The 23,616-nt window shown below is 44.9% G+C and overlaps 1 protein-coding gene across 1 annotated transcript; it reads right to left on the reverse strand.

Moving 5' to 3' along the window:
- Positions 1-7,229: 7,229 nt before the first annotated feature.
- On the reverse strand, positions 7,230-22,848 carry LOC149361763 (chymotrypsinogen B-like). The gene is made up of 6 exons (XM_089572796.1): positions 22,477-22,848; positions 18,530-18,722; positions 16,068-16,197; positions 12,954-13,092; positions 9,615-9,754; positions 7,230-9,021 (listed from the first exon to the last, which is right to left on the reverse strand). The coding sequence occupies exons 1-6, from the start codon at positions 22,625-22,627 to the stop codon at positions 8,812-8,814; spliced, it is 963 nt and encodes a 320-aa protein (XP_089428922.1). The 5' UTR covers positions 22,628-22,848; the 3' UTR covers positions 7,230-8,811.
- Between the last annotated feature and the right edge of the window lie 768 nt (positions 22,849-23,616).

Raw genomic sequence — 23,616 nt, forward strand, 5'->3', positions numbered from 1 at the left:
AAACAAGAAAGCTTCCTTGCTACCCGCATGATAGATGTTACATGGGCCCTCTCGCGTTAAAACATTCCCCTATGGAATTTTGAGGTATTACATTTAGTTCTAGGGTGAGCCTCCGCTGCAGCCAGTCACTCGTACATCATTAGCTTTGGCATCTTTCCTTCGATTGCATAAGACAATGCGCAAATTCAGTTTGTACACTACATGCTAGAACATTGCGATCCAAGTTAACAAAACAACTTGGTTGGTTGGTTTATGGGGTTTAACGTCCCAAAGCGACTAAGGCTATGAGAGACGCCGTAGTGGAGGGCTCCGGAAATTTCGACCACCTGGGGTTCTTTAACGTGCACTGACATCGCACAGTACACGGGCCTCGAATTTCTCCTCCAAAGAAATTCAGCCGCCGCGGCCGGGATCGAACCCGCGTCTTTCGGGACAGCAGCCGAGCACCATAGCCACTGAGCCACCGCGGCGGCCAAAACAACTTCAGAAAATTCCGAACGTTTCGATGCATATAGTGCCTAAAAGTAACAACGGCAGGCTATTTTGCCGGCGACTCGATGCAGTCTTGGAAGCGGTGGAGCCGCTAGCGGCCAGCGCTGACTTGTATGCAACTCTGGCAGGTGTTTCTTGAGTAACTAGGAAACGTTTCTGAAATGTAAATTTCACCAAAAAAAAATTCAGTTCTGCAGTGAGCACGAAAACGTTACGGGAAACAGGAGTTATAATGAAATAGTTAAACAACTAAAAATTCTTTATCAATAATAAAATAACTTTGAAGCAGAGACACAGAATTACTCCGAGCATGTACATAACATCTATACCATTCGGAATCGCGCACAAGCGTTAGTATAGTGGTCAGCAGACAGTATTCTTTTGTATTCTGGACGATGAGGTTCGCCGTTATTTCTGAACACATGTCTGACGAGACAACGCACCCTTGCCGAGCTATGCCAAAATAAAGGCACACCATCAAAACAACGTATCTGTATACGCCAAATCATTTTACCGATGACACGACTCCCCCTCACACTAAAAGCAAATGTTTGTTTCATTAGCTCCAACAGAAGATATGTCATATCACATAGCTTGTGTCTGAGGCCACAGAGCACGACAAATGTCCCTGAAACATAATGGCAGGCTAGTTAATAAGCGTTTGACAACTTGCTTTCGATTAGAAATGAAGGCATAAAACATTCCGTCACTTCGTAGGCGTAATCATCATCATCAGCATGACTACGCCCACTGCAGGGCAAAGGCCTCTCCCATGTCTCTCCAGTTTATCTTGTCTTTTGCCAGCTGCGGCCACCATATCCCCGCAAACTTCTTAATCTTATCCGCCCAAATAACTTTCTGCCGCCTCCAGCTAAGCCTGCCTTCTCTTGGAATCCACTCTGTTACCCTTAAAGACAAGCGGTTACCTTGTCTTCGCATTACATGCCCAGCCCAAGCCAATTTCATCATCTTAATTTCGACTAGGATGTAATTAACCCGCGTTTTTTTCCCTCACCCACTGCGCCCGCTTCAGATCTCTTAACGTTAAACCTACCATTCTCGTTTCATAGCTCGCTGCGTTGTCCTTAACTTAAGCTCAACCCTCTTTGTTAGTCTCCACATTTCTGGTCCATAGGTGAGCACCGGTAAGATACAGCTGTTGTATAATTTAATCTTGAGGGATATTGGTATACTCCCATCAGTGCAGGCTGCATTTTGTCCATAGAAGATGGAAATTTTGCGCACACAACAAACATGTACAAGAAAGCGGACACGCACTGGTATGTAGGATTGATACAATCCTAAAATACCATCACAGGAAACCTAAAGACACCATTCATGGTCTCAAGCACGGTGAGCACATCAACTTTCAAGACAGGACGGAAGAGTAGAAAAGAACACAGATAGCAAGCGATACTCCATCGCTTGTAAAGAAGCTGAATTCGATTAAGGGGATTCTTACGAAGCCTGCAGCACCGTTTTAGAGCGGACAAAGTTCTGGACTTAGTTTACGATCTTGTGCTCTGTCATTATTTCTGGTAATAGTGACATGAACGGTCCGCCTTTATTTTGTAATACAGTTTGTGAAAATGGAGCCATGGGCCTGAAAAAGCTGCATTTAGAGATGTTTGCTCCTGTTATCAGACATTAAGGTCGATACGATTAGGCCTGCATCATTGCACACTACATTTTGACCATATAGGGTGGAAATTTTGCACACACAACAAACATGGACACTGGCACGTAGCATCACTATAACCCTAAAATACTATTTACGTTAAAGACGGCAGTTTTTGTGGGGTGATACACGATGCCCGCGTCCGTAACTAGAAAGTAATCCCTGAGTCCACTCCGGCTTCTACCAAAGCGTAAGCTAACCAAGGAGTTAAAATTGCTTTTTCAGATCGAGGTACAGATATTCACAGTCTAAAGTGTTCCCGTCTTAAAGCGGATATATAATAATTTATGTAGGGGTTAACCGTCAGTATAAAATTAAATGAGACGGCAATACACAATGAACGCTAATAAGTAAACGAAAAAAAACTGCAAAAATAACACAAAATTACATGATTCAAGCTAGGGACGACAAACTGTTTTTCCTGGCATTAGCAAGACCACAGCCTTCCATAGAGAAATTGCGAGAAATAGAACACTGATTAAAGATGAAGGTAAGAAAACGTTAACCAGCAAAAATGTGCTTGCAAACTATTTCCTGAGATTGGAAGAATGTGCCGTCTAAAATTCCACCACGTGCGCTCAGTAAATTTGGAGATCGAGCTCGCTACTCTTTTTTGAAATAAAGTATTCAGCAATGGTAACTGAACGAAACATCATCTGCATGAGGCCTTTAAGAGCATAGCTTAAAAGTGCATAATGATGAAAAAAATATTTTTACCTGTCAAGGAATCAGAGTGCGGTGAATACTTGAGTGTTGACCGCCGTCACATTCCTCCCCTTTCAACAGGCATGCTCTCTTGGATTCAGCCATGTCCAGGGGCAGATGGATAACCTTCTTTTGGTCTTCTTCTTTCTGACTGACCATTAAAGCCTCCTCCCAGGACTCTTTATTGCTGTCTGGTTCGTTGTAGCTAGGGCATCTCGTCGCCATGTGGATCATGTCTGCAATTTCGCAGCAGTGTTTACACCTCTGGTCATGGATCGCCGGATGCCATCTGCTTAGTACTAGTGGGTTGAAAAAAAGTCCAGCCTGTAACTTTCTCGATATGGCTTCTTCCTTTTTGCTGAGGCCTTTGCCTGCTCGAGGTAGTGTCTGTCTTTCTAAAGGGGCTCTCTGCTCGACGAGACCGCACTGGAAATAATTTTGTTTGTCAGTTTGCTAAGAAATACAAGGCACTTAAGGTATTTCAGAGAAATCTGTAAGCAAACTGGCTATGATTCGTTTTAAATCTGAGGCAAATTCTGGAATCCTTGTAGTTTCAAATCGAGATGATTTCAAAGCTGTAAACAAAAAGCATCTAACTGGACTAGAAGTGCAAATTTTCTCGACAGTGGTAGAAAAAGGAATTGATGGATCGAAAAATAATTAGCAGACGGTTTAGCATTCCTGAGCGCTGAATATAGTGAGGTAGCACTACATACGGTGCACACGTAAGGATTTTATGTGCCCACCTGGCAGGTTTCCCACAACCCTGTGGATAGGTAGGCCGCCTGCCATAAATAATGCTTCAGGGACATGCATATATATGCACGAAATCAGTGAATTGTGCCTAGTAGCACTACTGCACGAAAAATGTCGGGCTCAAGTTTTTACCTCTTCTCCAATTAATGTCCCAAAGCTACCCTTTTTCACATGCCTTCCTTTTTCAACGATGTTTGTAACTTCTAAAGCCAAGAAATGAATTTTCAGTGCTTCCAACAAAAGATTTTACATATAGGTGCCAAAGAATATTCAGGTTCCACAAAATTTCATTTTTATTCCTGCGTGGATAAGACTTGTTATTATGAGATATTGCAGACCCGATATTTTCAAGCTAGGCTGAAATAAGATATTTTTCCTGAGAAATCACAGCGTCTCTTGGGAAAATATGGTCCATTAATTTGTACGGAAACATTTTTTTTAGGCAGATATACAATTGCAATGAACGCAACGAATTGTCACGGAACCTTGATTAGTCTCCTTACTTGAGCAGACGCACATGCATATATACTATGTATTGGAGAAGGAATCAAGAATTCCATTATCAAATCCTGTCCGGCAGTCGTTGTCGGTGTCTTTCTGCCCTAGCTTCGAGGAGGAGGAAGTTGTAGACTGAAGAGGACACGGACTGGCGCATAAGTGCAGACTATTTACACGATGTATTTACATGTAACGAAGCAGATGTGTACTATTCGCGGCCGGACTATTGACGTTGAAACTTGGGACACCGCGCCCTATACGAAATCTGGCGTGCCTCGCGCCAGCTATGAGCAACACTTTTCTCTTACAGTATGATGGCGAAAACGAAATGAGAGCATGGCTTAAACGGTGCATAGAGTTTAATCCCGTATTTACAAAACGTATATTATACATCTCTTTTACTTGCTTCGCTTAACGGAGCTTTACCGTGCTCACACGCCGACCTTATGCTGAAAGGAGAACTTCTACGGCACTTATCGCCTCGGAGAAGAAGGCCCCTCGAAGTATCTTCTAACTACCTTGATCCTTTCCTCACAGCACCCAACATAAGGGACTGCGACAATGGTTGCAGAGTTTTCGCGGCCAGCGATGAGGCGTGGATCCCAAAAGTGTGCACGAAATCGTCGCCGCTAGTGTTCAAAGATCCTAAAATCTTACTGTACCGCACAGCGACACGGCGCGCACAATGAACGGAGTTTTGACGTGTGAGCCTGGCTAAGTGCGCGCGTCGGCACTGAGTGATGCCCACAGCAAGCTTTCGGCGATCCTGCTGCCCTGCCTACACTACACAACTACTGTGCTAGATGTAAACACTGCTACGACAGCGAGTGTCGGAGCCACAAAGTATGTTTGAGAATTGATACCTGTAGTTTCTTGACGCCAGAACCGTGCGACGCGAGAGTGGAGTTTGATTCATTCCGCAGCGCGTCTAGCTTTTAGTCAGTCCTGCTTCGGGTTGCGAGAGATTTCCTGAGTATCGATGAATGAACCTATGTTCCTCATGTTCCTTATGTTTTCATTTTCTTCCGACAGCGGATGCGTTTCCAGAAGAGCGTACGTGCCTTACCTCAAAGTAGTGATGCCCGACATTGTGGAGCATGGAAATGGACTACTAAATTTCGTCAGTGCTCCAGTAAGCGAAACTTCCACGAAGTGAACAATGAAGAAAAGAATTGCGATTTTTACATAATATTATCACGGCGTGTAAGCGCGATTTCATCTTGTCATCAACGTGCGTGGCTCGTATTGAAACTGTCTCCACAACTATAACAAAACATCCCATATATAATTGCACACACATGACCACAAGAGCCCAAAACATGGCTGTAGATGGTTTACATCGAAATCGATAACTAATTCACAGTGTTCTTGTTGTTGACAATTTATTCATACTTCCTCACGGCATTGTGCAGTGAGAGATTTTTCTGAAATATGTTTCGGTGTAGGATTGCTTTGCTTGACTCCCTCTAATCACGGTATCTGCAGAATTCTTGCACTATGTTAGACTGAACTGAGGTTTCATAGTAGGGTTCTCAAGTACGCGCTGCGGTGGCTTGCGTACCGCCGTGCCTCAAAATTACAATCTTTATTCCGGAAACGAGTTCTAGGTTCAGGAGACAGCTTTACTAACAGACTTGTATTCTAATTAAAGCAGCAAAATGTCTTTCCTTAGATAGTATATATTTCTGTGCAAAAGAAATGAGGCAGGGGCACCTTGTCTTCTGACGGACGTCACTTGCTGCCAGAGACCGCAAGAAGCAAGGTACCAGGCAAACATACCTCTCTTTCATTTCCAAGTCTACATTTTTTTCAGGATAGGTGACGATGGTATTAACTGCTGTGTTTTTTTAACAGAGGTCTCCGTGCCATCCTCCTTACGTGGGCACCATTCGGAGGTTTCGTAATAAGGGTCACGTACCTCTTTTCTTTTGCATGAAGAATGGGAGAATATTAATTGGGGATGAGACGTTTGGTTCATTTTAGCTGGAAAACAGGCATGCAGAGAAGGTGACATAGTGATTTCAGCAGATGCTGTGTTAAGAGCCAGCTTCCAGATGTTTAAGATCTCGCAACAGCCGGTTGCTCAGTCTAAGCAGCCACCAATAGTTTGGTGGTAAAATTTAAAAGCAGTAGCTTGCTAGCTTGGTTTTATTCCTGACTGAGAGTCATTGGATTTCGTAACTTACGAGCAGAAAGTACTGACGTAGTAATGAAAGGCATAACAGATATACTTCCAAGTAGCCTAGAGCATAGTTAATCTAAAAACTGACCCGCTACCCGCATACCGGGGAGCTCCAGCAACAATGGTATTCTGTTCATTCACTGCTACCACATTCCGACCACGAAACGGGCAACCAACCAAGTATCTGAAGTTGCATTGCATACAGTATGCTTATATAAAGAGGGGCTTCATGGTTTCTTTTTGGTTGTCGTGGGAGGGGTGTGACGGAGGGGGGGGGGGGCGGGGGGGAGTAGGTAGTACCGTTGCCTGCACCCCTTCCCATGTTCTGTATTTAAATCCCGCCAATGATGAACGTTTTGCTCAGACGAAGACAAGTCCTTGTGTCGAAACGTTGGCAAGCAACCTGAGGTTTTCCCCCCGTTCTTCACTTAGTGATTGTCAAGAATTAGCTGACCAAACTTTCTCTACCATTAGTGAAAGCAGGACTAAGGATATGCATCTATCATTTATTTCTTCTCCCATAAGCCGTGGACTTCTTAATTTTCAGAAACTTTATGAAAGCTTTATCCTCCCTCATTGCCGAAGTTGCGCTCTTATTCTCACATATAAATATTTGGCCCCCTTAAAAAGCGGAGGCGGCTAATTTAAGTGTCATTTTTTATATCTGCACTGATGCGTTAGTACACATGGATCTCCAAGTGCTCTTGGCCTATGACCAATAAATAATATATAATCGAATTTTCCTTTCATGCTATTTTGGTTTCGGTTTCAACAACTCTCTCACCTAAAAGTTGCGTTTAGGTCACGTGGAGCACAAAAAAACTACAATTTGATCTCTGTTTCTCCAGTTCTTGCTATTCCAGCTATTGAGGGAGGCTGGGGTAAGCGTTCTTGTGAATTGAAACAGGAAAGGAGCGATTATATCGCACGTTTTATATTTCTCGCATGGCCTACGGGCAACTTTGACATCACAACCGCCATTCGACTGTTGAAACCGAAGAAACATGAGCAAGGAATTTGTTTATAAATTATAAATTACTAGCCGGTTGCATGCGAATAACATGTGGTAATCTATGTATACTAACGCTTCACGTATTATAGCTGTTGCTGAAGGTAAACCATTGCTGAAGCTAAATGGCAGACACCTGACTCCAGTTTTTGTTTTTGAAAATGAGCTTTATTAAAAAAATGTCATAAAAACGACCTCGTTATACCCAAAATGGAAACCTGTTAATATCTGCTACAAACACACTTCTGCGTAACTAAAACGACGACAAAATAGGTAATATAATGAACCGATCCCTAATGGGCTATGTGCAACAGTTCCTGAGAAAACGGTCCGTAAATATGCTTCGAAATGCATGGGTAATATTGTTAATGACCTGTTATGTTTAATGCTTCATTAAAATGCATGATCTTGAGGTGAAGGAAAATTTATATTCACCAGTTGCCTGCTCGTTCTCCTTTTTACACCCTATATCACAAGCACAGTGGGATATGCAGCGCATCTACTCAGTTTACTTGAACCAGTTTCGCATATTACTCTCTCGTAATCAAAATGGGTGCCTGAACTCCGGCTAAGGGAATTTTTCGTCTGACATATTCAAGATAGGATGCACGAACAACGTATTCGCTTCTTTGAGATGCTCCGTTCTTTTTTGTAGGTGGCGGTGGGCATGAGCCACCGTCGGCACTGTTTGCAAGTCCAGTGCTGCCCGTACATCTTTTATCCTACTCCTCCTTGCTATGACCATAATTCAGTAACCATTTGTGACACATTACACGAGTACCAAACTCCGTTACTGTTAGAACAGTATAGCGCCGAAAAAGTTTTTCCTTACCGCTAGGGGCAAAACATTGCTAGTGCTTGATTTTTTTCAAATGTTAGCTGAACAAAGTAAGGTGTGCAAATGTTCTGTAAATTCACCACCCACTTTACGTACGCGTCTGCTCTTTTTCTCTTCAAGAACGCGCGATGAACTGGATTACATAAGGAATGAAGACGAGAATTACCGATGACTTTTGAGATGCGATTGACAAGCCTATATAGAAATCCCTGCAATATAACAACTCTTTTACGTGCCGGCAATTCACACTTGGTTGCTTCATCTTGTACATAAGCCTATTCCATGTCTAGTAAATAACTCAAAGCTTCACAAGTTCGACTTTATGGCATTTAATCGGAGAAAATCCTTCCCTGAGATAATCATTTCAATCAACGCGCCTGTCTCTCTTCCTCTTGTGTAAGGGCATACAAGAGGTAACTGATTTCGTGGTGCGCAGTAGTGAGCGTGCTAATACTAAACTCACTTCTTATATATCTTCTAAAACCAGCTTGGTGCGCCAGGTCACGCCGGCAGGTCAGGAAGTTGAGCATGGTAAGAGCGCTGACAACTCAACTCCTTGGTTACCAGAGTTCCTGCTAAGATGCCGGCGTTTGCCCTGTAATCTCTGCCCGGTCCCTGGACCTCGCTGGTTGAAAGCAACAGCGACGTGCACTTCAGCGTCGAGAAGCACATATCCTTTGAACCTGCGAACGGCCCCTGGCGTTCATGTAAGGGTGGATGAAATTCTCGGTGTAGTGCGACACCTTGGTGGCGATGAGAGGCAAATGCTCGAAGCCGTCGCGGCGTGGACCGTCGGACACAACTCCGTAGACCACCCAGTAAAACGGTGCGCAGTAACCCACTATCGGGCTTCCAGTATCGCCCTGAAATGAAGTAGACCCAAAACCTTAAGAATTTACAATATCTCACACTTTGTCCGTTCACTTTTGTATCATTCTTGCATATGTTTCAATTCTTTTCACAGGCATGTCACCTCAGGCCACTTACTGTCAGCTCAGTTTAATAATGTCTTTAAGAACCCGAAGTTCAAGAAGAAAGCCTACATCAGTGAACTGAAGAAAAGACTTGCTGATAAAACGCCTCGGGCCAGCAAACTTGCTCCACTTGAATATGATTTAAACTTTAGTACATAATAAAAATATGACTAGAAGTATATTACCAATGATCATGCCACAATTTTTGCGAGCGTAAAGAGGAGGCGACCAATGCATGTGAGCGAGAGTTTACATTACTTTGTTATTTGCAGCTCTACAACGGTCTGTATACAATTTACCGATATCAATACCTCGCTGTCTGTTTACCACTCAATAGACCTTTTCTGTCAAAATACATTGCCACAGTTTAGTTCGGCAGAGATCTTTATAATGTGGCCTTGGCTTGTGCACTTTGCAAATGCGTGCGTAGAGCAAATATTCTTAATGATTACGCGGGAGGAGGGAGTACTGCAAGCACTTACGAAAAGAGAAGGCACCTCCCTCACTTTGGCGCACAGTATGGATGGGTCTGCCGTTTTGTTGAAGTAATCCAAGCAGCGGCTGTTGGCAATCGACTTGGTCGTCATTTGTTTTAATGTTTTAGCCCGGGAACAGTTTGCACCTGCGTGGAAGTTTAATTCCTAAATTTACTTTGGGTTGATAGCTTTCATCAACAAAACCATTTCAACATCGGCAGCAAGCATGTGATCTTTTCACCGTTATCTCCTGAAGAGAATACGCGTTTTCTTGCATCACGCCGCACAAAGAAGATTTGCAGGTTTGTTATCCTACTTAATAAATTCACTGCTTCGCGCGATGGAGTTTTTTACTTATGGGACATCAATTATTACGAGATACTAACACAGGAAATAGTATGATAAAATAGCCGCTGAGTTTTTCGGGTTTCAGGCTGGACTATGTTGCTTTGAAGTACCAACTTGGCCATTGTCTCATTCTGCTGCCTTGATCTTTTTGTGCAAGTTCGCGACATTCAAGATGAGTTGTGCTTTCAAATATCGTGAAGGCGACAGCAGTTCCGATGAGAGACATATATATATATAACTGGGATATCTTGGTAGAACACACCCCATTATGGCGAGAGCGAGCGGAGAACTCATCGCATAGGCAGGAATTTACATCTTAAGTTGGCAAAGTCCGGTATAAATGGATCACAGCATTAAGTTCTATTTCCTCGTTACGGGTAAGATGGCACACGCTTGGAATGAATATACTGCATATGATAACTATGCCGCAGTGTTGTAGAGATAGTTATTCTTCTTCGTATTAATTCAAAGGATCCTACTTATCTCTCTTTCAATAAATTGCCCTTTTATTGATTATTTTTGTTTCATCATCATTTTGAAACGTTTTCGAAAAATAAATAACCCGACGGACAAGTCTGCTATATTTGGGGCGGCGCTGTCAGCAAAGGTGCTCGCAGCAAGACGCCATTGATGGAATTTGTTATAGCTATCAGTTGCATTATTTCGTTAATAGCTTTTGTAAGACTGTCTTGTTGCTTTCAACTGTGGTTTTAATAAATCCTGTGCATCTCGGTTAATGATCCGTTCATTGTTGCCATTGCATGCCGCATAGGTGACGTGGCAGTCGTCGTGTACATACAGTTGCCTAGACTCACTGTACTAACTTTATTTCGTGTATCTAGTGTGATGTTTTGCACAGGCCGTCTACATTACAAAGGGACAGCACCAAACGTGAAAAAAAAAAATTCGTTTAAAATTTTTGTGTTGGTCTCTCAGTGTCCCCCTCCCCCTCTCAGTTATTTGTGTGGTTGAAAAAAGTGCTTTCAATTGTGATAAACAAAAAAATTCTGTAAAAGTCAGTGAACTCCTTCCCTTTCAGCGTTCTTTCATGAGCTTGCTGCTTGTGAAAAGAGGCTAAATTAAGCGTAGCAAGCTTCGGTGAGCCTTTTTCATGTCTTTATACTGACATAGTACGTGCAGAATAGGCACAGGAGTATGACTTCACAAACGCTTATACCCCTGCTACACGGGCGTTTCGAATGCCTTCCAACCGAACGTCATTCGACTCGAATGCCAAACGTGCGCTGCTACACGACGTTTTTGAACGGCATTCGGTTGGAATGACTTTCCAGTCGAAGGAGCTCCGCGGAGACATTCCAGATTTTGGAATGCCTTCGAAACGCGAACACAGCCCGAACCAACCAATAGCCGTCGCCGCCGCCGTCTCTTCGCCCCGCCCACCGCCGCGCGACTGCTTTCGGCTCTGTGGCTGTTCATTTCGATACCCGCTACTCGCTTTTTTCTGCTGTTTGTTTAGCAAATAGTTCGTGTTCCGTTAGGTGAGTGCTTGCAGATAATAGTACACCAATGAACATTTACCGCGTGAGCATGAAATTTCCCCAGGAGTGCGCCGATGAGGACGACTGCAGGTATACTGCTGTTTACATTGGTTTACATCGCTTCGTATGAACAGCTTGTGCTCGTTTGCAAGACACAAAACGAAATATGCGCTTTAGTTCTATTAAATAATCTCTTCTCTTCTGTACCGGTTGTACGCGTGCTTGTTTACGCAGTGCGACAATCTGTGGGAAGCGCCGACACGATCGCTCGCCTGAGAAACACTTGACAGCCGGGTTGTTGACATCGGATGATCGGCGCTTCTCGCTAATTTTCCCGGCTTCCTCCAACATGCCCAGTACTTTATTTTAAGCTACTTTATCCAGAAGTATGTTTGGTGACCGTTCGCGTTAACTGAAATGGCCTAACTTGTTAGTTACAAGCTAGCGACGGCGACGACTGCTGCTGGCCGTAAAGCACTGCTCGGCAGCTCGTGTAACACCGCCGCTTCCCGTTCATCGTATGCGCGTCCTGCGATGTAAGCAATAGTTGATTTCATGTCCCTGTTGTCAAAACTACACTCGTTGACCATTTACATTCGCTAAAACTTGTGAATTCATTCTTCACAACCACCGCAATCACCGATCCAACCCTGCGGATTCGCTAGGCCTAGTCGTCGCTGAAGGGAACGGAGTCGTCGTCGACTGAAATTAATTTGGCAAGTGGTTATCGCTATCGAGTGTCCAAGTGTGCACATGTGAAATATAGCCGTTCGTTTCGCTTATTTCCAATACGAATAATGTATAAGCGCGCATGTATTCGCACTGTCCCCTCATCAGCGTGTTTTCGCTCAGCCGCCGAACTCCCGAGGGCATATGAAGGCTGACCGTCCGCCGATCGGATTCGTCGGTGTCGTTTAGCCAAAAAACTTGTCCCACTACAATATTAAAGTGAACTGGATAGTTCACTATAATCACATGATGCTGTTCACCGTGATAGTGCCGTTGTCGGACTAGTGTGACCGTCGTCGTCGTTGTACACTGAAAACGAGCCGAGAATTTCGAATGCGTTTGGAAAGTGCCGTGTAGCACCGCGGGAGTCCGTCGAGTTCGAATGCCATTCCAAGTCTCGAATGCCATTCGACTCAGATGTCATTCGAAAGTACCCGTGTAGCACAGGTATTATTGCCTTCGGCCCACATTTTGTCTTCTCGTCGAACTCGTGCGGAACACCCTTGAAGTGGAACACCGAAATGAGACCACGAAAAATGCCGTTTGAAACGCAGTAATTTTTCTTTGGTCAAACAGGACTGCTCTACACAGAGAGCAAACCTTAATTGCATACCTAATGTGTAGTGTTAGCCCGTATGTTCACGTTTTTAATATATGAACGCGTAGTAGGGCGCATAAAATTTTTTTATTAATTTAGCGCAATGAATATGAAGCACTTAATCAGAATACAATGTATATGAAACACTTAGTAGAATTTACCCTTACTCACATTCAGGTTTGCTTCCCCATCCGGTGGCGAAGAGCTCTGCTCTGTCAGGAAGTTCTTCGTTCGCTACAGGCAGGCATACGGGCTGAACAGTGCGGCTGATGTTGGCGGCTTCCTTCAGCTTGATCACCGCGATGTCGTACTAAAACACAGCCACATAATAAGACAACAATTTCGTCTTACATCAATTCTAAAACCCTAAAGACAATGTTTGCTTCTCTTCCTACATCCGTACAATTCAGTTTTGTCTACTTGGGAAAATAAGAAACGATGAATCGGCACTCTAAATGTGCAGCTGCAACTAGTACCACATTTTTATGCATATAGGAAGTAATGAAAGATGTAACTCTTCGTGTGCCCTTTTAGACGTCCTGTTTTTGACCCTCAGGAATGCTCCGTAGTTTCAAGAAACCGCCTCCTTCCACATAACCCTTTTAAGTATGTTGTGTTCTACAATCGTGCATTTAATTGCTTCAAAAACAGGTGGACCTACCTCATTTTCAATAGACGACGTGAGCAGTTGAATAACTTAATTTGGCATTCCGTAATTCGCCAAAAAAGCACCCGGATCGTACATTAGTACTGTGTGCACAGTGAACGTATCGTCCACGCGGGCTATATCAGTGCCAAAAATTCCTGTACCAAGATCATCACATTTGGGGGATCGAGCACAAGTAGTCTGCACTGAACCTAGCAGACGGTAGTCCGTGCGCAGAATGTTCCTGCAATTCTTTTTCTGTTGCCCCCTTTCCCAATACTTGATTATTTTCCTAAAAGCCTCACATACGTCACTGTATCGAAGGTAACAGTTTCCATGCCTTTCTTCACGCACTTATGTCCTTCGGCCAATACAGTATCAAGGCTGTATTGGAAAAGTAAAGTAAATACGAAGATGAGACTTTCTGCGAAGACATTGTGACAAGACGACATATCAATAACAATCATCTATCGCACTGTGTGCGGGGCTACAATTGAGTTGACACTGCAAAAGCATTTGCTCTAATAATTCACGTCACTTCAGAGAAGCTAAACAAGGGCATATACCGGACGTTAGGCTGCAAGGCCGATGAATGCTTTCCGCTGAAATTCATATGCGTGATGAACAAATAGCCTTATAATGCACCTCACAGTCACCCCATATTATGCAATTGAGAGTAGCGCTTCGTCGAAAGTATATTTATGTTCCTCCCACCAGGACCCTCTAAAATGCGAGATAGCCCTTCTCGAGCATGCGATGAAATGTCGACCAGCCCCAGACCCAGGTCTTGGCTACAAAGGACGAGTGTATGTCACATTATAGCTGTAGCTCCTTATCATCGGGTACACTCTTGAAAAGAAAGAAACGTACCAATAACTGCCCAATATTGCAAGGAACAAAGCAGCATGGTCCGACTGTTTAAAACTGAGACCCCAACAGTGTACCAAAGGGGGTAAGAAGTTGGAATGGGGTAAGACTGATAGTAAACAAGGAGAATCCAACGAAGATAATCTCGTATCGCACATCCAGCACGTTCTAACATCTACATGGCTGCAGGAGATGCACTGTACCGCTTCACACCAGGCTATCTTGCAATTCCGCCACCTGGAATAAATTTCCAGCCGGCCGCACTGTAGTGAAAAGAAAAATGTGCTTCGGGGTGTGCGATAAATCTGTGATGCCGAAAGAAATGACAGCTTGAATTTCAACTGCAGCTTAACCGACCTTCCTGACCTATCGGAACGGGCACCAGTGGCGGAAGGAATAAAGTAATAATAATAAAGCGAGTCTCCCGCAGTGCCTGCGAGCTGCGACTAATGACGCTTTCATCATAAGAAACATGGCTTCCTGCACCCTGGAACATGTTGGTTAGTGCTGGAACTAACTAGACAATTTAAAAGAGGATACTTCCAGTTTGTTGAAATACATTGCTTTAGAAGTCATTGTTCGTCACAGAGAACTTCATATACAATTACAAAACAGGAAACATTTGGATCTGAACGGCTTTTATATAGAAAAAAAATTGGCTGTGGCTTAGCTTGGTTAAGCCCGGTAATTGCCAAAGCAATATCCTTAGCTACGCCATGGTTTAGCTGGTAGTGTACCTGATGGTGGTGCATGTTGTCAGACTTGTGGTGATGCATCGATTTTGTTCAATGCAATCCAATCCAATTCAATCAAATCCAATCCAATCCAATCCAACCCAACCCAATCCAGTCCAGTCCTATCGTATCCTATCCTATCCAATGCAATGCAATGCAATGCAATGCAATTCAATTCAATTCAATTCAATCCAATCCAATCCAATCCAATCAATCCAATCAAATCCAATCCGCTAGGCGCCCCGCGCGCGGCTGGAGCAGGAGTTAGGTAGCAGCTACCAAGCGCGGGCCTCGCCTCGCGACGGCACAAGTTGGAGCCCTGCTCTTGCAGCTGTGACGTCACACCCTAGGCGCGCCGCTCGCGGCGGGCGCAGGAGTTAGGCAGCAGCCACCACGCGCGGCCTCGTCTCGCGACGGCACAAGTTGGAGCCCTCCTCTTGCAACTGTGATGTCACACCGCTATGCGCGCCGCGCGCGGCGGGCGCAAGAGTTAGGCAGCAGCTACCAAGCGCGGCTTCGCCTCGCGACGGCACAAGTTGGGCCCCTGGTTTTTGCGGCAGATGGTATGACGTCATAGCAGAGGTCAAGCTAAAGGTCAATGGTGGCTACCGCGGTCTCGCCACGCGAGGAGCTGAAAGTGAAAGTAGTATTGCTTTCGCAATAAAAGTGACAGGCTATAAGCACAGAAACCTTTGAAAAGGCCTAAAACCAAATTTCATTTTGGCGTCCAACGTACACTCTTCGAAAGAATGGCATAAAACGCATCATAATAAAAATACAACTGTTAAACTGAAGAATAAATACTGTGATGCAATTCTTATGCAGATGGCCATTACACATCGCAGTATTTATAACCGTGCAAACGTACAGGTATTTCTGAATAGCGCTACGATTGCAATACTGAACCATTTGAAGGCACATTAGAAATCGCAGTCATAAAGAGGAATGAACCGAGTTCAGCACTGCTGTGCCCATTGCGACTCCCCATTTATGGCTTCGCTGCAGCGTTGTAGGCAAAGGTATATTTCCGACACGCACCATTTCCTGTCCGCTGCGAAAGCGCTTGTGCACGCATATCTCCGACGCCTCGATGACCTGCTCGCCTGGAAGCCTTATGTTGGTGAAGTGCGAACCAAGATGGACGCGCACCTCGCTCGACAGCTTGGCGCTGTAAAGCAAGAGCCAATTGGAAGCATCGATTTGGTTAGGGCTTCTTAATACGGGACAAAATAAGAAAACAAAATCTCTGTTTTTCTGCTCTTTTATATTGTATAAACATATTCCATAATCAGTGATCGAATTTTTAAAAATCATTTCGTGTTCCTGTTAGTCCTTAATGACGAACGATTAGCGCGCTAACAAACACGTGCAACTCAGACACACAGACATCGCAGCTCTTACGTTGTGTTTCGTCTTCTATGTGCGGGTTTGTTTCCGCTCTATACGTTCATCAGTGATAGACGCTTTGATTATTTAAGTGCGTCCGGTTATCACAATCTGTTAGCAAACAAACCTGGACACAGAAGACAATACAATAAAACAGTAGACTAGCGCTAACTTCCATAAAGGCTTCATTTGGGGTGCGCAGGTTGTTAAAACGCAAACTCTCCAACTGCAATCAGATATTGAACGGTGATAGTTAAAAACTTAATCATGAGAAATCAGTTAACCGTCCAACTAGTTAACACTATCCACATGCTTTCTGATATCTGCCGACGCTGGTATTTTTCTACCCCAGAAGCTGTCCTCATACGCCAAAATGGCTGTTTCTTACCATCTGTATACATTTGCATGCGACGAATTTCTTAAAAGGTCGAGACATCAAATTTGTGTTTGGCGCATTCTTTGTTTCAAACGGTTCTTATTGCTCCAGGAAGCATGATACACACGAGAAGATTCATATATTCAAAGTGAATAATTTAATATCTCATTTTTAGGTCAACGATTTTCGGTTTGGGTTTCTGAACGCTGAGTTGGACAATGAAGTCGCTGTCTAGGGTTCTCATTTACTTTGCCTGCTCACGAGGGCCCTTAAAGTGGTGACGCACCTACTGCTGCATAGTGTGCTTTCTCACACACGTGCCGACGAGCGCATGAAAACAAACCACGGCATGGTCAGTCCCAGCAGCACGGATTTTGACGAATCTGATTCCAATGAGAACATCGACTTTTTTTTTGATCGCACGATCGCACGCTAATATCGCTTTCGCGGGTTCGCGCGAGGATGTGAAGCTCTTTACAAAATGCCAGCAAGCTTTACAAAATGCCAGCAAGCTCGGCAATAAGTTGAAAAAACTAACCGAGCGAGTGGCTGTTCGCAGAAAATACGGCTCGCTGGTGCGTCAACTGCGCACACGTGGCTAGTCACTCGTGCCTCATGGCTGCGGCTGTGCCTCGCTCATCGAAGGTCACTGTATTTTGGTATGACGTCACTGAAACATCAGTTACTCTACCAGCGTAGTGACGTCAGCGTTGATCGCGCTAGCGATGGGTCTAGATCTTGAGCAGCTAGGCAATCTTTGGAACCAAATTAAAATATTTTTTAAACGTTTGTTGTGTCCAGCGTCTGGCTGAGTGCCGTCGCGTACCGAGGATCCCATAGCAGGCTTTTTATAGCCTCAAAATTTAGTGTCTCCACCCCTTTAACATCCGATAAAACGGTGCATGCTGAACTAAATACGCGAGTTATCATGGACACCACAGCTTAGGAGAATGGCTGCGGCGGCTGTATTTATCCATGAGCTAACAAAAAAGCTGTGCGCTGAGCACAATACAGGCTCAGCTTCTAGCGTCGAGAATATAGGACAGCATCTGAGAGTATGTGCAGACATTGTGGATGTAGCTAGCCCAAGTACTTTTGTGAGCTGCAGAAGTTACAACACGTTTGATATGCATGTAGGCCGCGATTTATGGGTGTTCACTTTAACTCGGTGAATCTGCTACATCAGGAAACTACACAGTTTTCGCATTCGCATGCTCGTTGAATTTGATGCAGTCTTCCTAGGAGCAGTTCGCACTCTAAGCTTTTCCTCCCCTCTGAAGAGTGTATGAAACCCGCGCCATCGGGTGTACCGTGCTGAATACGCCGGTTCTCGTTCGATCACGCCTTCTTCCTCCGTAGCCATATTGCTACAAGACTTTGAATGCCCCAGGGCGCGTAAATAGTGGCTTGCGAATTCATTTATTAAAAGAAATGTGCAGTTGATGCTCGCCACGTCAATACCATGTAAAAAAACATTAGCTCAGTTACCATGCAAACATCGCAATTACTGCAGCGGTGTAATGTAGTATTATACTGCCATTGGTATTATCCCTCTAGATACCTTTATTGAGAGACAGGCCTTCGCTTACTTACAGAAGAGCGTTGCTCTTAGTGCACCCCCAAAAAATTAAACGAAAATAACATTTCAAAAATTGCGCCACGGAAGTAGAAATTACAGCCAATGCAAACACACTTAGTTTTTTTCTTGCCTAAGCCGTTCACTGTCAAAGCCGCTCACTCTATGCAGTGTGCTGCCGTGAGTATATGCCTGTCGCTGATGAGTACGCCGTCGCAGAAGTGGCTCTCCGAGGGCGCGTTCAGGTGGAGAGCTGCCACCCAGGGCCAAACGCCGTGGTCTGCGTCTTCAGGTACGGCCGTCGTCCTCACCCTTGTTGGATCAACAACAATCTCAGGTGTGCCGCATTGACTACCTGTATTCAGCAATGGAGAAAACAAATGGAGATTTCAATAAAGCGTTACAATTTACAGGGAGTTCAGCAAAGCCTATATGGACAGATTTAGCGGATTAGTGAAGCTAATGGTGGCTGTCTTCCAACAGCAGGTGCATTGTGCAGTCTTGTGAGCTAGTTAACTGTTTTCTAGTATGGAACATTCAGGTAATAAACTTTTGATGATTAAGTGAGCTCACGCGCTGCATGCCTTATTTATGGCAGCTGTTGTGACCGTACTTCGGACCACGTGGGCCCGATCAAGCAGCTACCGTGAACAATCAACAAGGCCGACAACCTCGCGACGACCATGGGAAGTGGGATGCTTGGAATGCCCCTCCGAGCCTCAGCGGATTAGTGTAACAGGAATGTCGAGGGCCATTGTCAGCAGTAACCCCAGCGAAATTCCTTGAGCGGAGGTGACCACTATAGCGGCGAAGGCCGGGGACGCGCCGGAGGTATTGTCCGAGCGACCACAGCCGAGGCGACGTGCCGGCGCCGGTCACGCTGGCGGATAATTGAAGAACTCTGTGTCCCCGACTCGCGTTCTGGGCAATCGGCGGGGAAGCAAGTTCATTCACCTGCTGGAAGACTTCGGGAGATTCCTTTCCCGCAGGGCTGGATGAGTCGGCCTCTCCCCCTCTCATCGACCCAGCGGCGAGAGAGTGGAAAAGCTCGCACCTGCCCAGCCGTGGGTGGTAACAAGAACGTCCCCTTCGGTCCATCCGATTGGACAGTGCTCGTCGACCATTATTCCCCAGCCAGGGATCTGGGGAAACCGAACGATAGTTAACTCGGCCGTGAGTGTGGCCGAGAGAAGCCTGCTAGCTCCAGTCGACTACGGTTGACGAAGACGTTCCCCTTCCACTGAGAGCCATTCTCAGTTCCGCTCTATGTAAATAATGTAAATAATCATGTAACAATGTAAATACAGTTTCTTTCCTTCACTTCCCCTACTCCCCGTCTCCGGCCCACGTTTCCTTCCTCCTTCGGCAATGCGGCGGTGATCCTGGATCCGATGCCTGGTGGGACACGCTACGAGCATCGACAAATATATCACAGCCTACAATTCCCTAACGCTCCCGTGATTCTCCTGACATTGGCTTCATGTTGTTTATTCTTTTGCCGACTTGGTATCTCGTTCTCCTGCCCTTCATCGTTGTCTTCGTGACCTGTGGATGCTACAATGTTAAAGAATATAGTCCTGTTTCAGATGAAATATTCCTACGTTGCTGGTTCAATAGCCACGTTGTTTGTATCAAATTCATTAACGTTATTCTGTTTTGCTGGTAGCCTGATACAAATAATTCATCCCCCTCTCTCCCCTGCGGTGCGTACAACCGAAACCTTGGCGCTGTTCAGTGCACGCATGAACACTCACTATCCAACTCACTATTCGCTATGCAATGCGCCGTTATGTATCTAATACGAGTTGGAAGTCTAGCACAGCGACATCTTGCATGTGAGAGAGAAATCCACCGCTAGAGTGTGAAGTTTCCTTGTGTGTGTGGTACAGTACTATGAATGGTCTCACAGTCTCGGTTTGTAATGCATGGGGGAGGGTGGGGGAGGGGGCAGAATTCTTTGTTCCACATCAAAATAGCAGAGAACCGTTTTCTGAATTATTAAGTGCCTTTGTTTTCACTATCGGCCAGCTACGAAGTATTCGTATCTGCAACCTTTCGTGTACCTGCAATAAAAGAAAAGGTGGGGATTACAATTGAGTTAACCAGTATTATAGTTAACAAGATTTACTCTTGGACCCCCCTGCTTTGCTTTGCATGATATTGTCACGTTGTAGTGACGGCAGTCCAGCGGTCAGGAAGACACTAGAAAGGCTTGCAAACGAAGCTCTTTATTTGGGCTGACTTGCGCCCGCAAAAGAACTGAATCACTAGGTGGCGGCGTAAGCAACAAGCGTGCGCGTCAATCGTCGAACTACGAATGCCCACTGTTCGCGGCATCGTTCAATTTAAAGCCGGCAAGGAAAGTTCGAGATAACAGGCCGAGATCATCTAGAGTAATGTGGAAACACGTAGATGCAGCTGTTCATGGCTGTGAACAATCGAGGTTAGACCGGTCGCTTCTCGCGTCACGAACAAAAATGATAACACCCCTTTTCTGCGGCCTTGTGCGAACGAACGGACGCTACAATGATACGTGGCAATATTTTGCTCTTTCCACAGATTAAAGACGGTGAAGACGGCGTTGTGCAATGTGCAGCGCGGAGGAGTCCGGTTTCAAGCAAACTCGAAGCCAGCTGGACCTCGTGAAGTAGTGTTTTTGCACTAAAATGTTCACGATGCAAAATCGCCCAACGCACGATTGAGGACAGCCGGTAGTAGTGGAGCCGAGACATCTTGTATTTATTCATCAGAAGGAATAAGCTTCGCCAGAAATTTACTCTTTTATCATTGGTTTTACCTAAAAATCGAGCTGACGTCGTAAAATCATTACAACAAAATTCTTTCTGTAGTCTGCCATGAAGTTATTTTCGTTTACTGTCCAATTTGCATAGAAAGAAAGCAAGAAACACGGAGGAAATTTTGTGTTTAGCTTCCCACTTGCTGCGTGTAAGTTCACGTGAAGTGCGCTTATTATAAGTGGAGGCTCTTTTTTCTGAATATATGCACAGCGTTCATTGCTCCTACAGCTGATTCCCTCGAAACAACCACCTTCCCCGCGTTAAGCTCTATGTATAGACATCTTATAAAAGCCGTCTCTCGTTCTGTAGAGGCAGCTAACAGTTGAAAAGAATTTTAACACATTCCAGGGTAAATTATTTTCATGTCGACAGACTGGCACGAACAACATTCCTCAAGAAATTTTTATTTCTTATTTTTGCAATACCGCCTTACTCAGTGTCTTTGATCGTAAACGATTAATGCTACGGTACTGTAAGTCGTTTCACAGACATTTCAGTCATTACCGTTGAGCTTTCAGGGCAGCGAAGTGTTAGATGTTTATGTATGCAAAGTATACGTGCATATGCGCAATTTCTTTTATAATTTTTATAATTACCCGTAAAGATCAGTCGTACTGCAGTGCCCATATTCGACAACAAATTTGCTACAAATCAGAAACAGTATACAGGAAAAGTGCGCCTACATGTTCACATATTCGTTGCACGTAAGAGGAGTACAGTTCTTGATGTCCTAGTAGCTTGGAAAACCACAAGAAAGAACCGTAGCAACACAACTAAAAGCACTGAGCGTCAGCAGGTGCTTTCCAGTCATTAAGAAAGATCAAATGCCTAAACGCGTACCTTAGCGTAGAAGGAAGCAAAACCAATGTATAAATGAAAACTGTGATGTTTGAAAATTTGAATTCATAAGACCAAATATGCAAGCAAGTGTTTTAATGCAGGTGCCGGAGCTTTCCATAATATTAACGATGAAATGACGAGTAAATAAAAAAGTGATAGAGTAAGAGCTGTTCTTCTGCTTTAACTAAGTGTAAGTCTACCCGCGAAAGCTTCAGGGAGGAGTAACTTGAACTCACCGATTGGCCTGACGCGAATGCGTACCTTTCTACTTTCTCTCGTAGGTTATAATTTCGGGGCCTAACAGAAGCGTTTAAACATATCGCACCTAACCCATTCCAAGCATTCCTTGTCATGGTCAGAACACTGAAGTATAAGCCATGCCTACACAAGAAACATCCACGGGTCCAGGCCCGAGACAGTGCATTGTGCAATACTCTCCTGGCTTTGAAAAGAAGAGTAAAAAGCGCTCACCCGTTCCTTGAGACCGGACGACTCTGCCGCTGGTGAAGGCTATCAGGAGTGTTATCTTTGGCAGTAACGAATTCGGAAGCATTGCGTTAACACTAACGTCAAAGGCGGAGGAAACAGCAGGCTCTTTGGACCGGAAAAAAGAGAAACACATGCTGGAAGGTTGCGGCCAGCTCCGACGGGTGGCGCTCCTCTTCCGTTGTCTCGCCTGATTACCGCTCTATCGGCGAGCGACAACCGCGTTCCGGGAAGAAAACTGGATCCGGCGTGGCGGGTCCTTGGCGCCGCCGCTCTGTAACCCTATACTTTAGCAGCAGAGAGGTGGCACCATGGTCGCTATCGCCATCCCTCCCTCCCGCTTTCCTTCTCCTCCTCTCTGCACGTGCTTCCAGACTTGTTGTCGCCGGTGTTCTCAGCACCCTGTCAAGCAGTTCGCCGGTTGTGAAAGAGTACATAGAAAAAACACGCGGCCGAGGGCAAGACTGGACTCCACAAGGGGGTACGTCCTGGGTCCTTCTTTCAGATTGGATTTCTGTCAACTAGCCCCTTATTCCACGAACTCGCTCGGGCTTAGACGAGTCGACGTGAAGAGAGTGAAGGCATGGTAAATCTCGGCTCTGCTTTCCGTCAAGTAGTGCGACCGACAAGCATGAAAGCTCCGAAATGACCGCGACTTGCTCTCTGTAAGGCCGAGGTACGTAGCATAATAAGGCGCAGTAGCCCGCTTCGTTTTTTTTTTTCGTGCATTTCGCCGTCTACCGAAAAAGACTTTATTTCAGCATGCACAGCAGTTGAAAGTTAGCGTACATTCTCTCCTTCCTTTGTGTCGGCTGTATATTTAGTGCTTTATACTACGACCACCACCAACTCGACCACTTTTCTATCCACCTAATGATTATTATACCCCGGGAAGAAGGGCTAATGGCGAGAGACATGCTGTCACGAGGCCAGCAAGAGCGGAAGATTAAAAAGTTGCATGAAAAGTCGCCCGTATTTTTAATAGTCATAGCCCATATGATTCCAGACCTTTTCAGATTCGGTAGAAGTTTGCTGCTGACGGAGTTGTGCTTTGTAATCAGAGGGAGCACTGCACAAAACGGCTACAAAACGAGACCAGTAAAGACATGACGCCAGTGTGTAGAT

Source organism: Amblyomma mixtum, chromosome 2 (assembly GCF_055824585.1).
Source record: "Amblyomma mixtum isolate Tamu chromosome 2, ASM5582458v1, whole genome shotgun sequence".
Classification (NCBI taxonomy): Eukaryota; Metazoa; Arthropoda; class Arachnida; order Ixodida; family Ixodidae; genus Amblyomma; species Amblyomma mixtum.

What these genes read in the sequence shown, in the direction of transcription:
- LOC149361763 (XM_089572796.1), bottom strand. Translation starts at nt 22,627, where the DNA reads ATGTGTTTCTCTTTTTTCCGGTCCAAAGAGCCTGCTGTTTCCTCCGCC. An exon ending in ATGGGGAAGCAAACCTGAAT is followed by an intron (nt 9,755 to 12,953) that starts GTGAGTAAGGGT and finishes ACTTCCACGCAG; the next exon opens with GTGCAAACTGTTCCCGGGCT. An exon ending in GGGAGGTGCCTTCTCTTTTC is followed by an intron (nt 9,022 to 9,614) that starts GTAAGTGCTTGC and finishes ACTTCATTTCAG; the next exon opens with GGCGATACTGGAAGCCCGAT.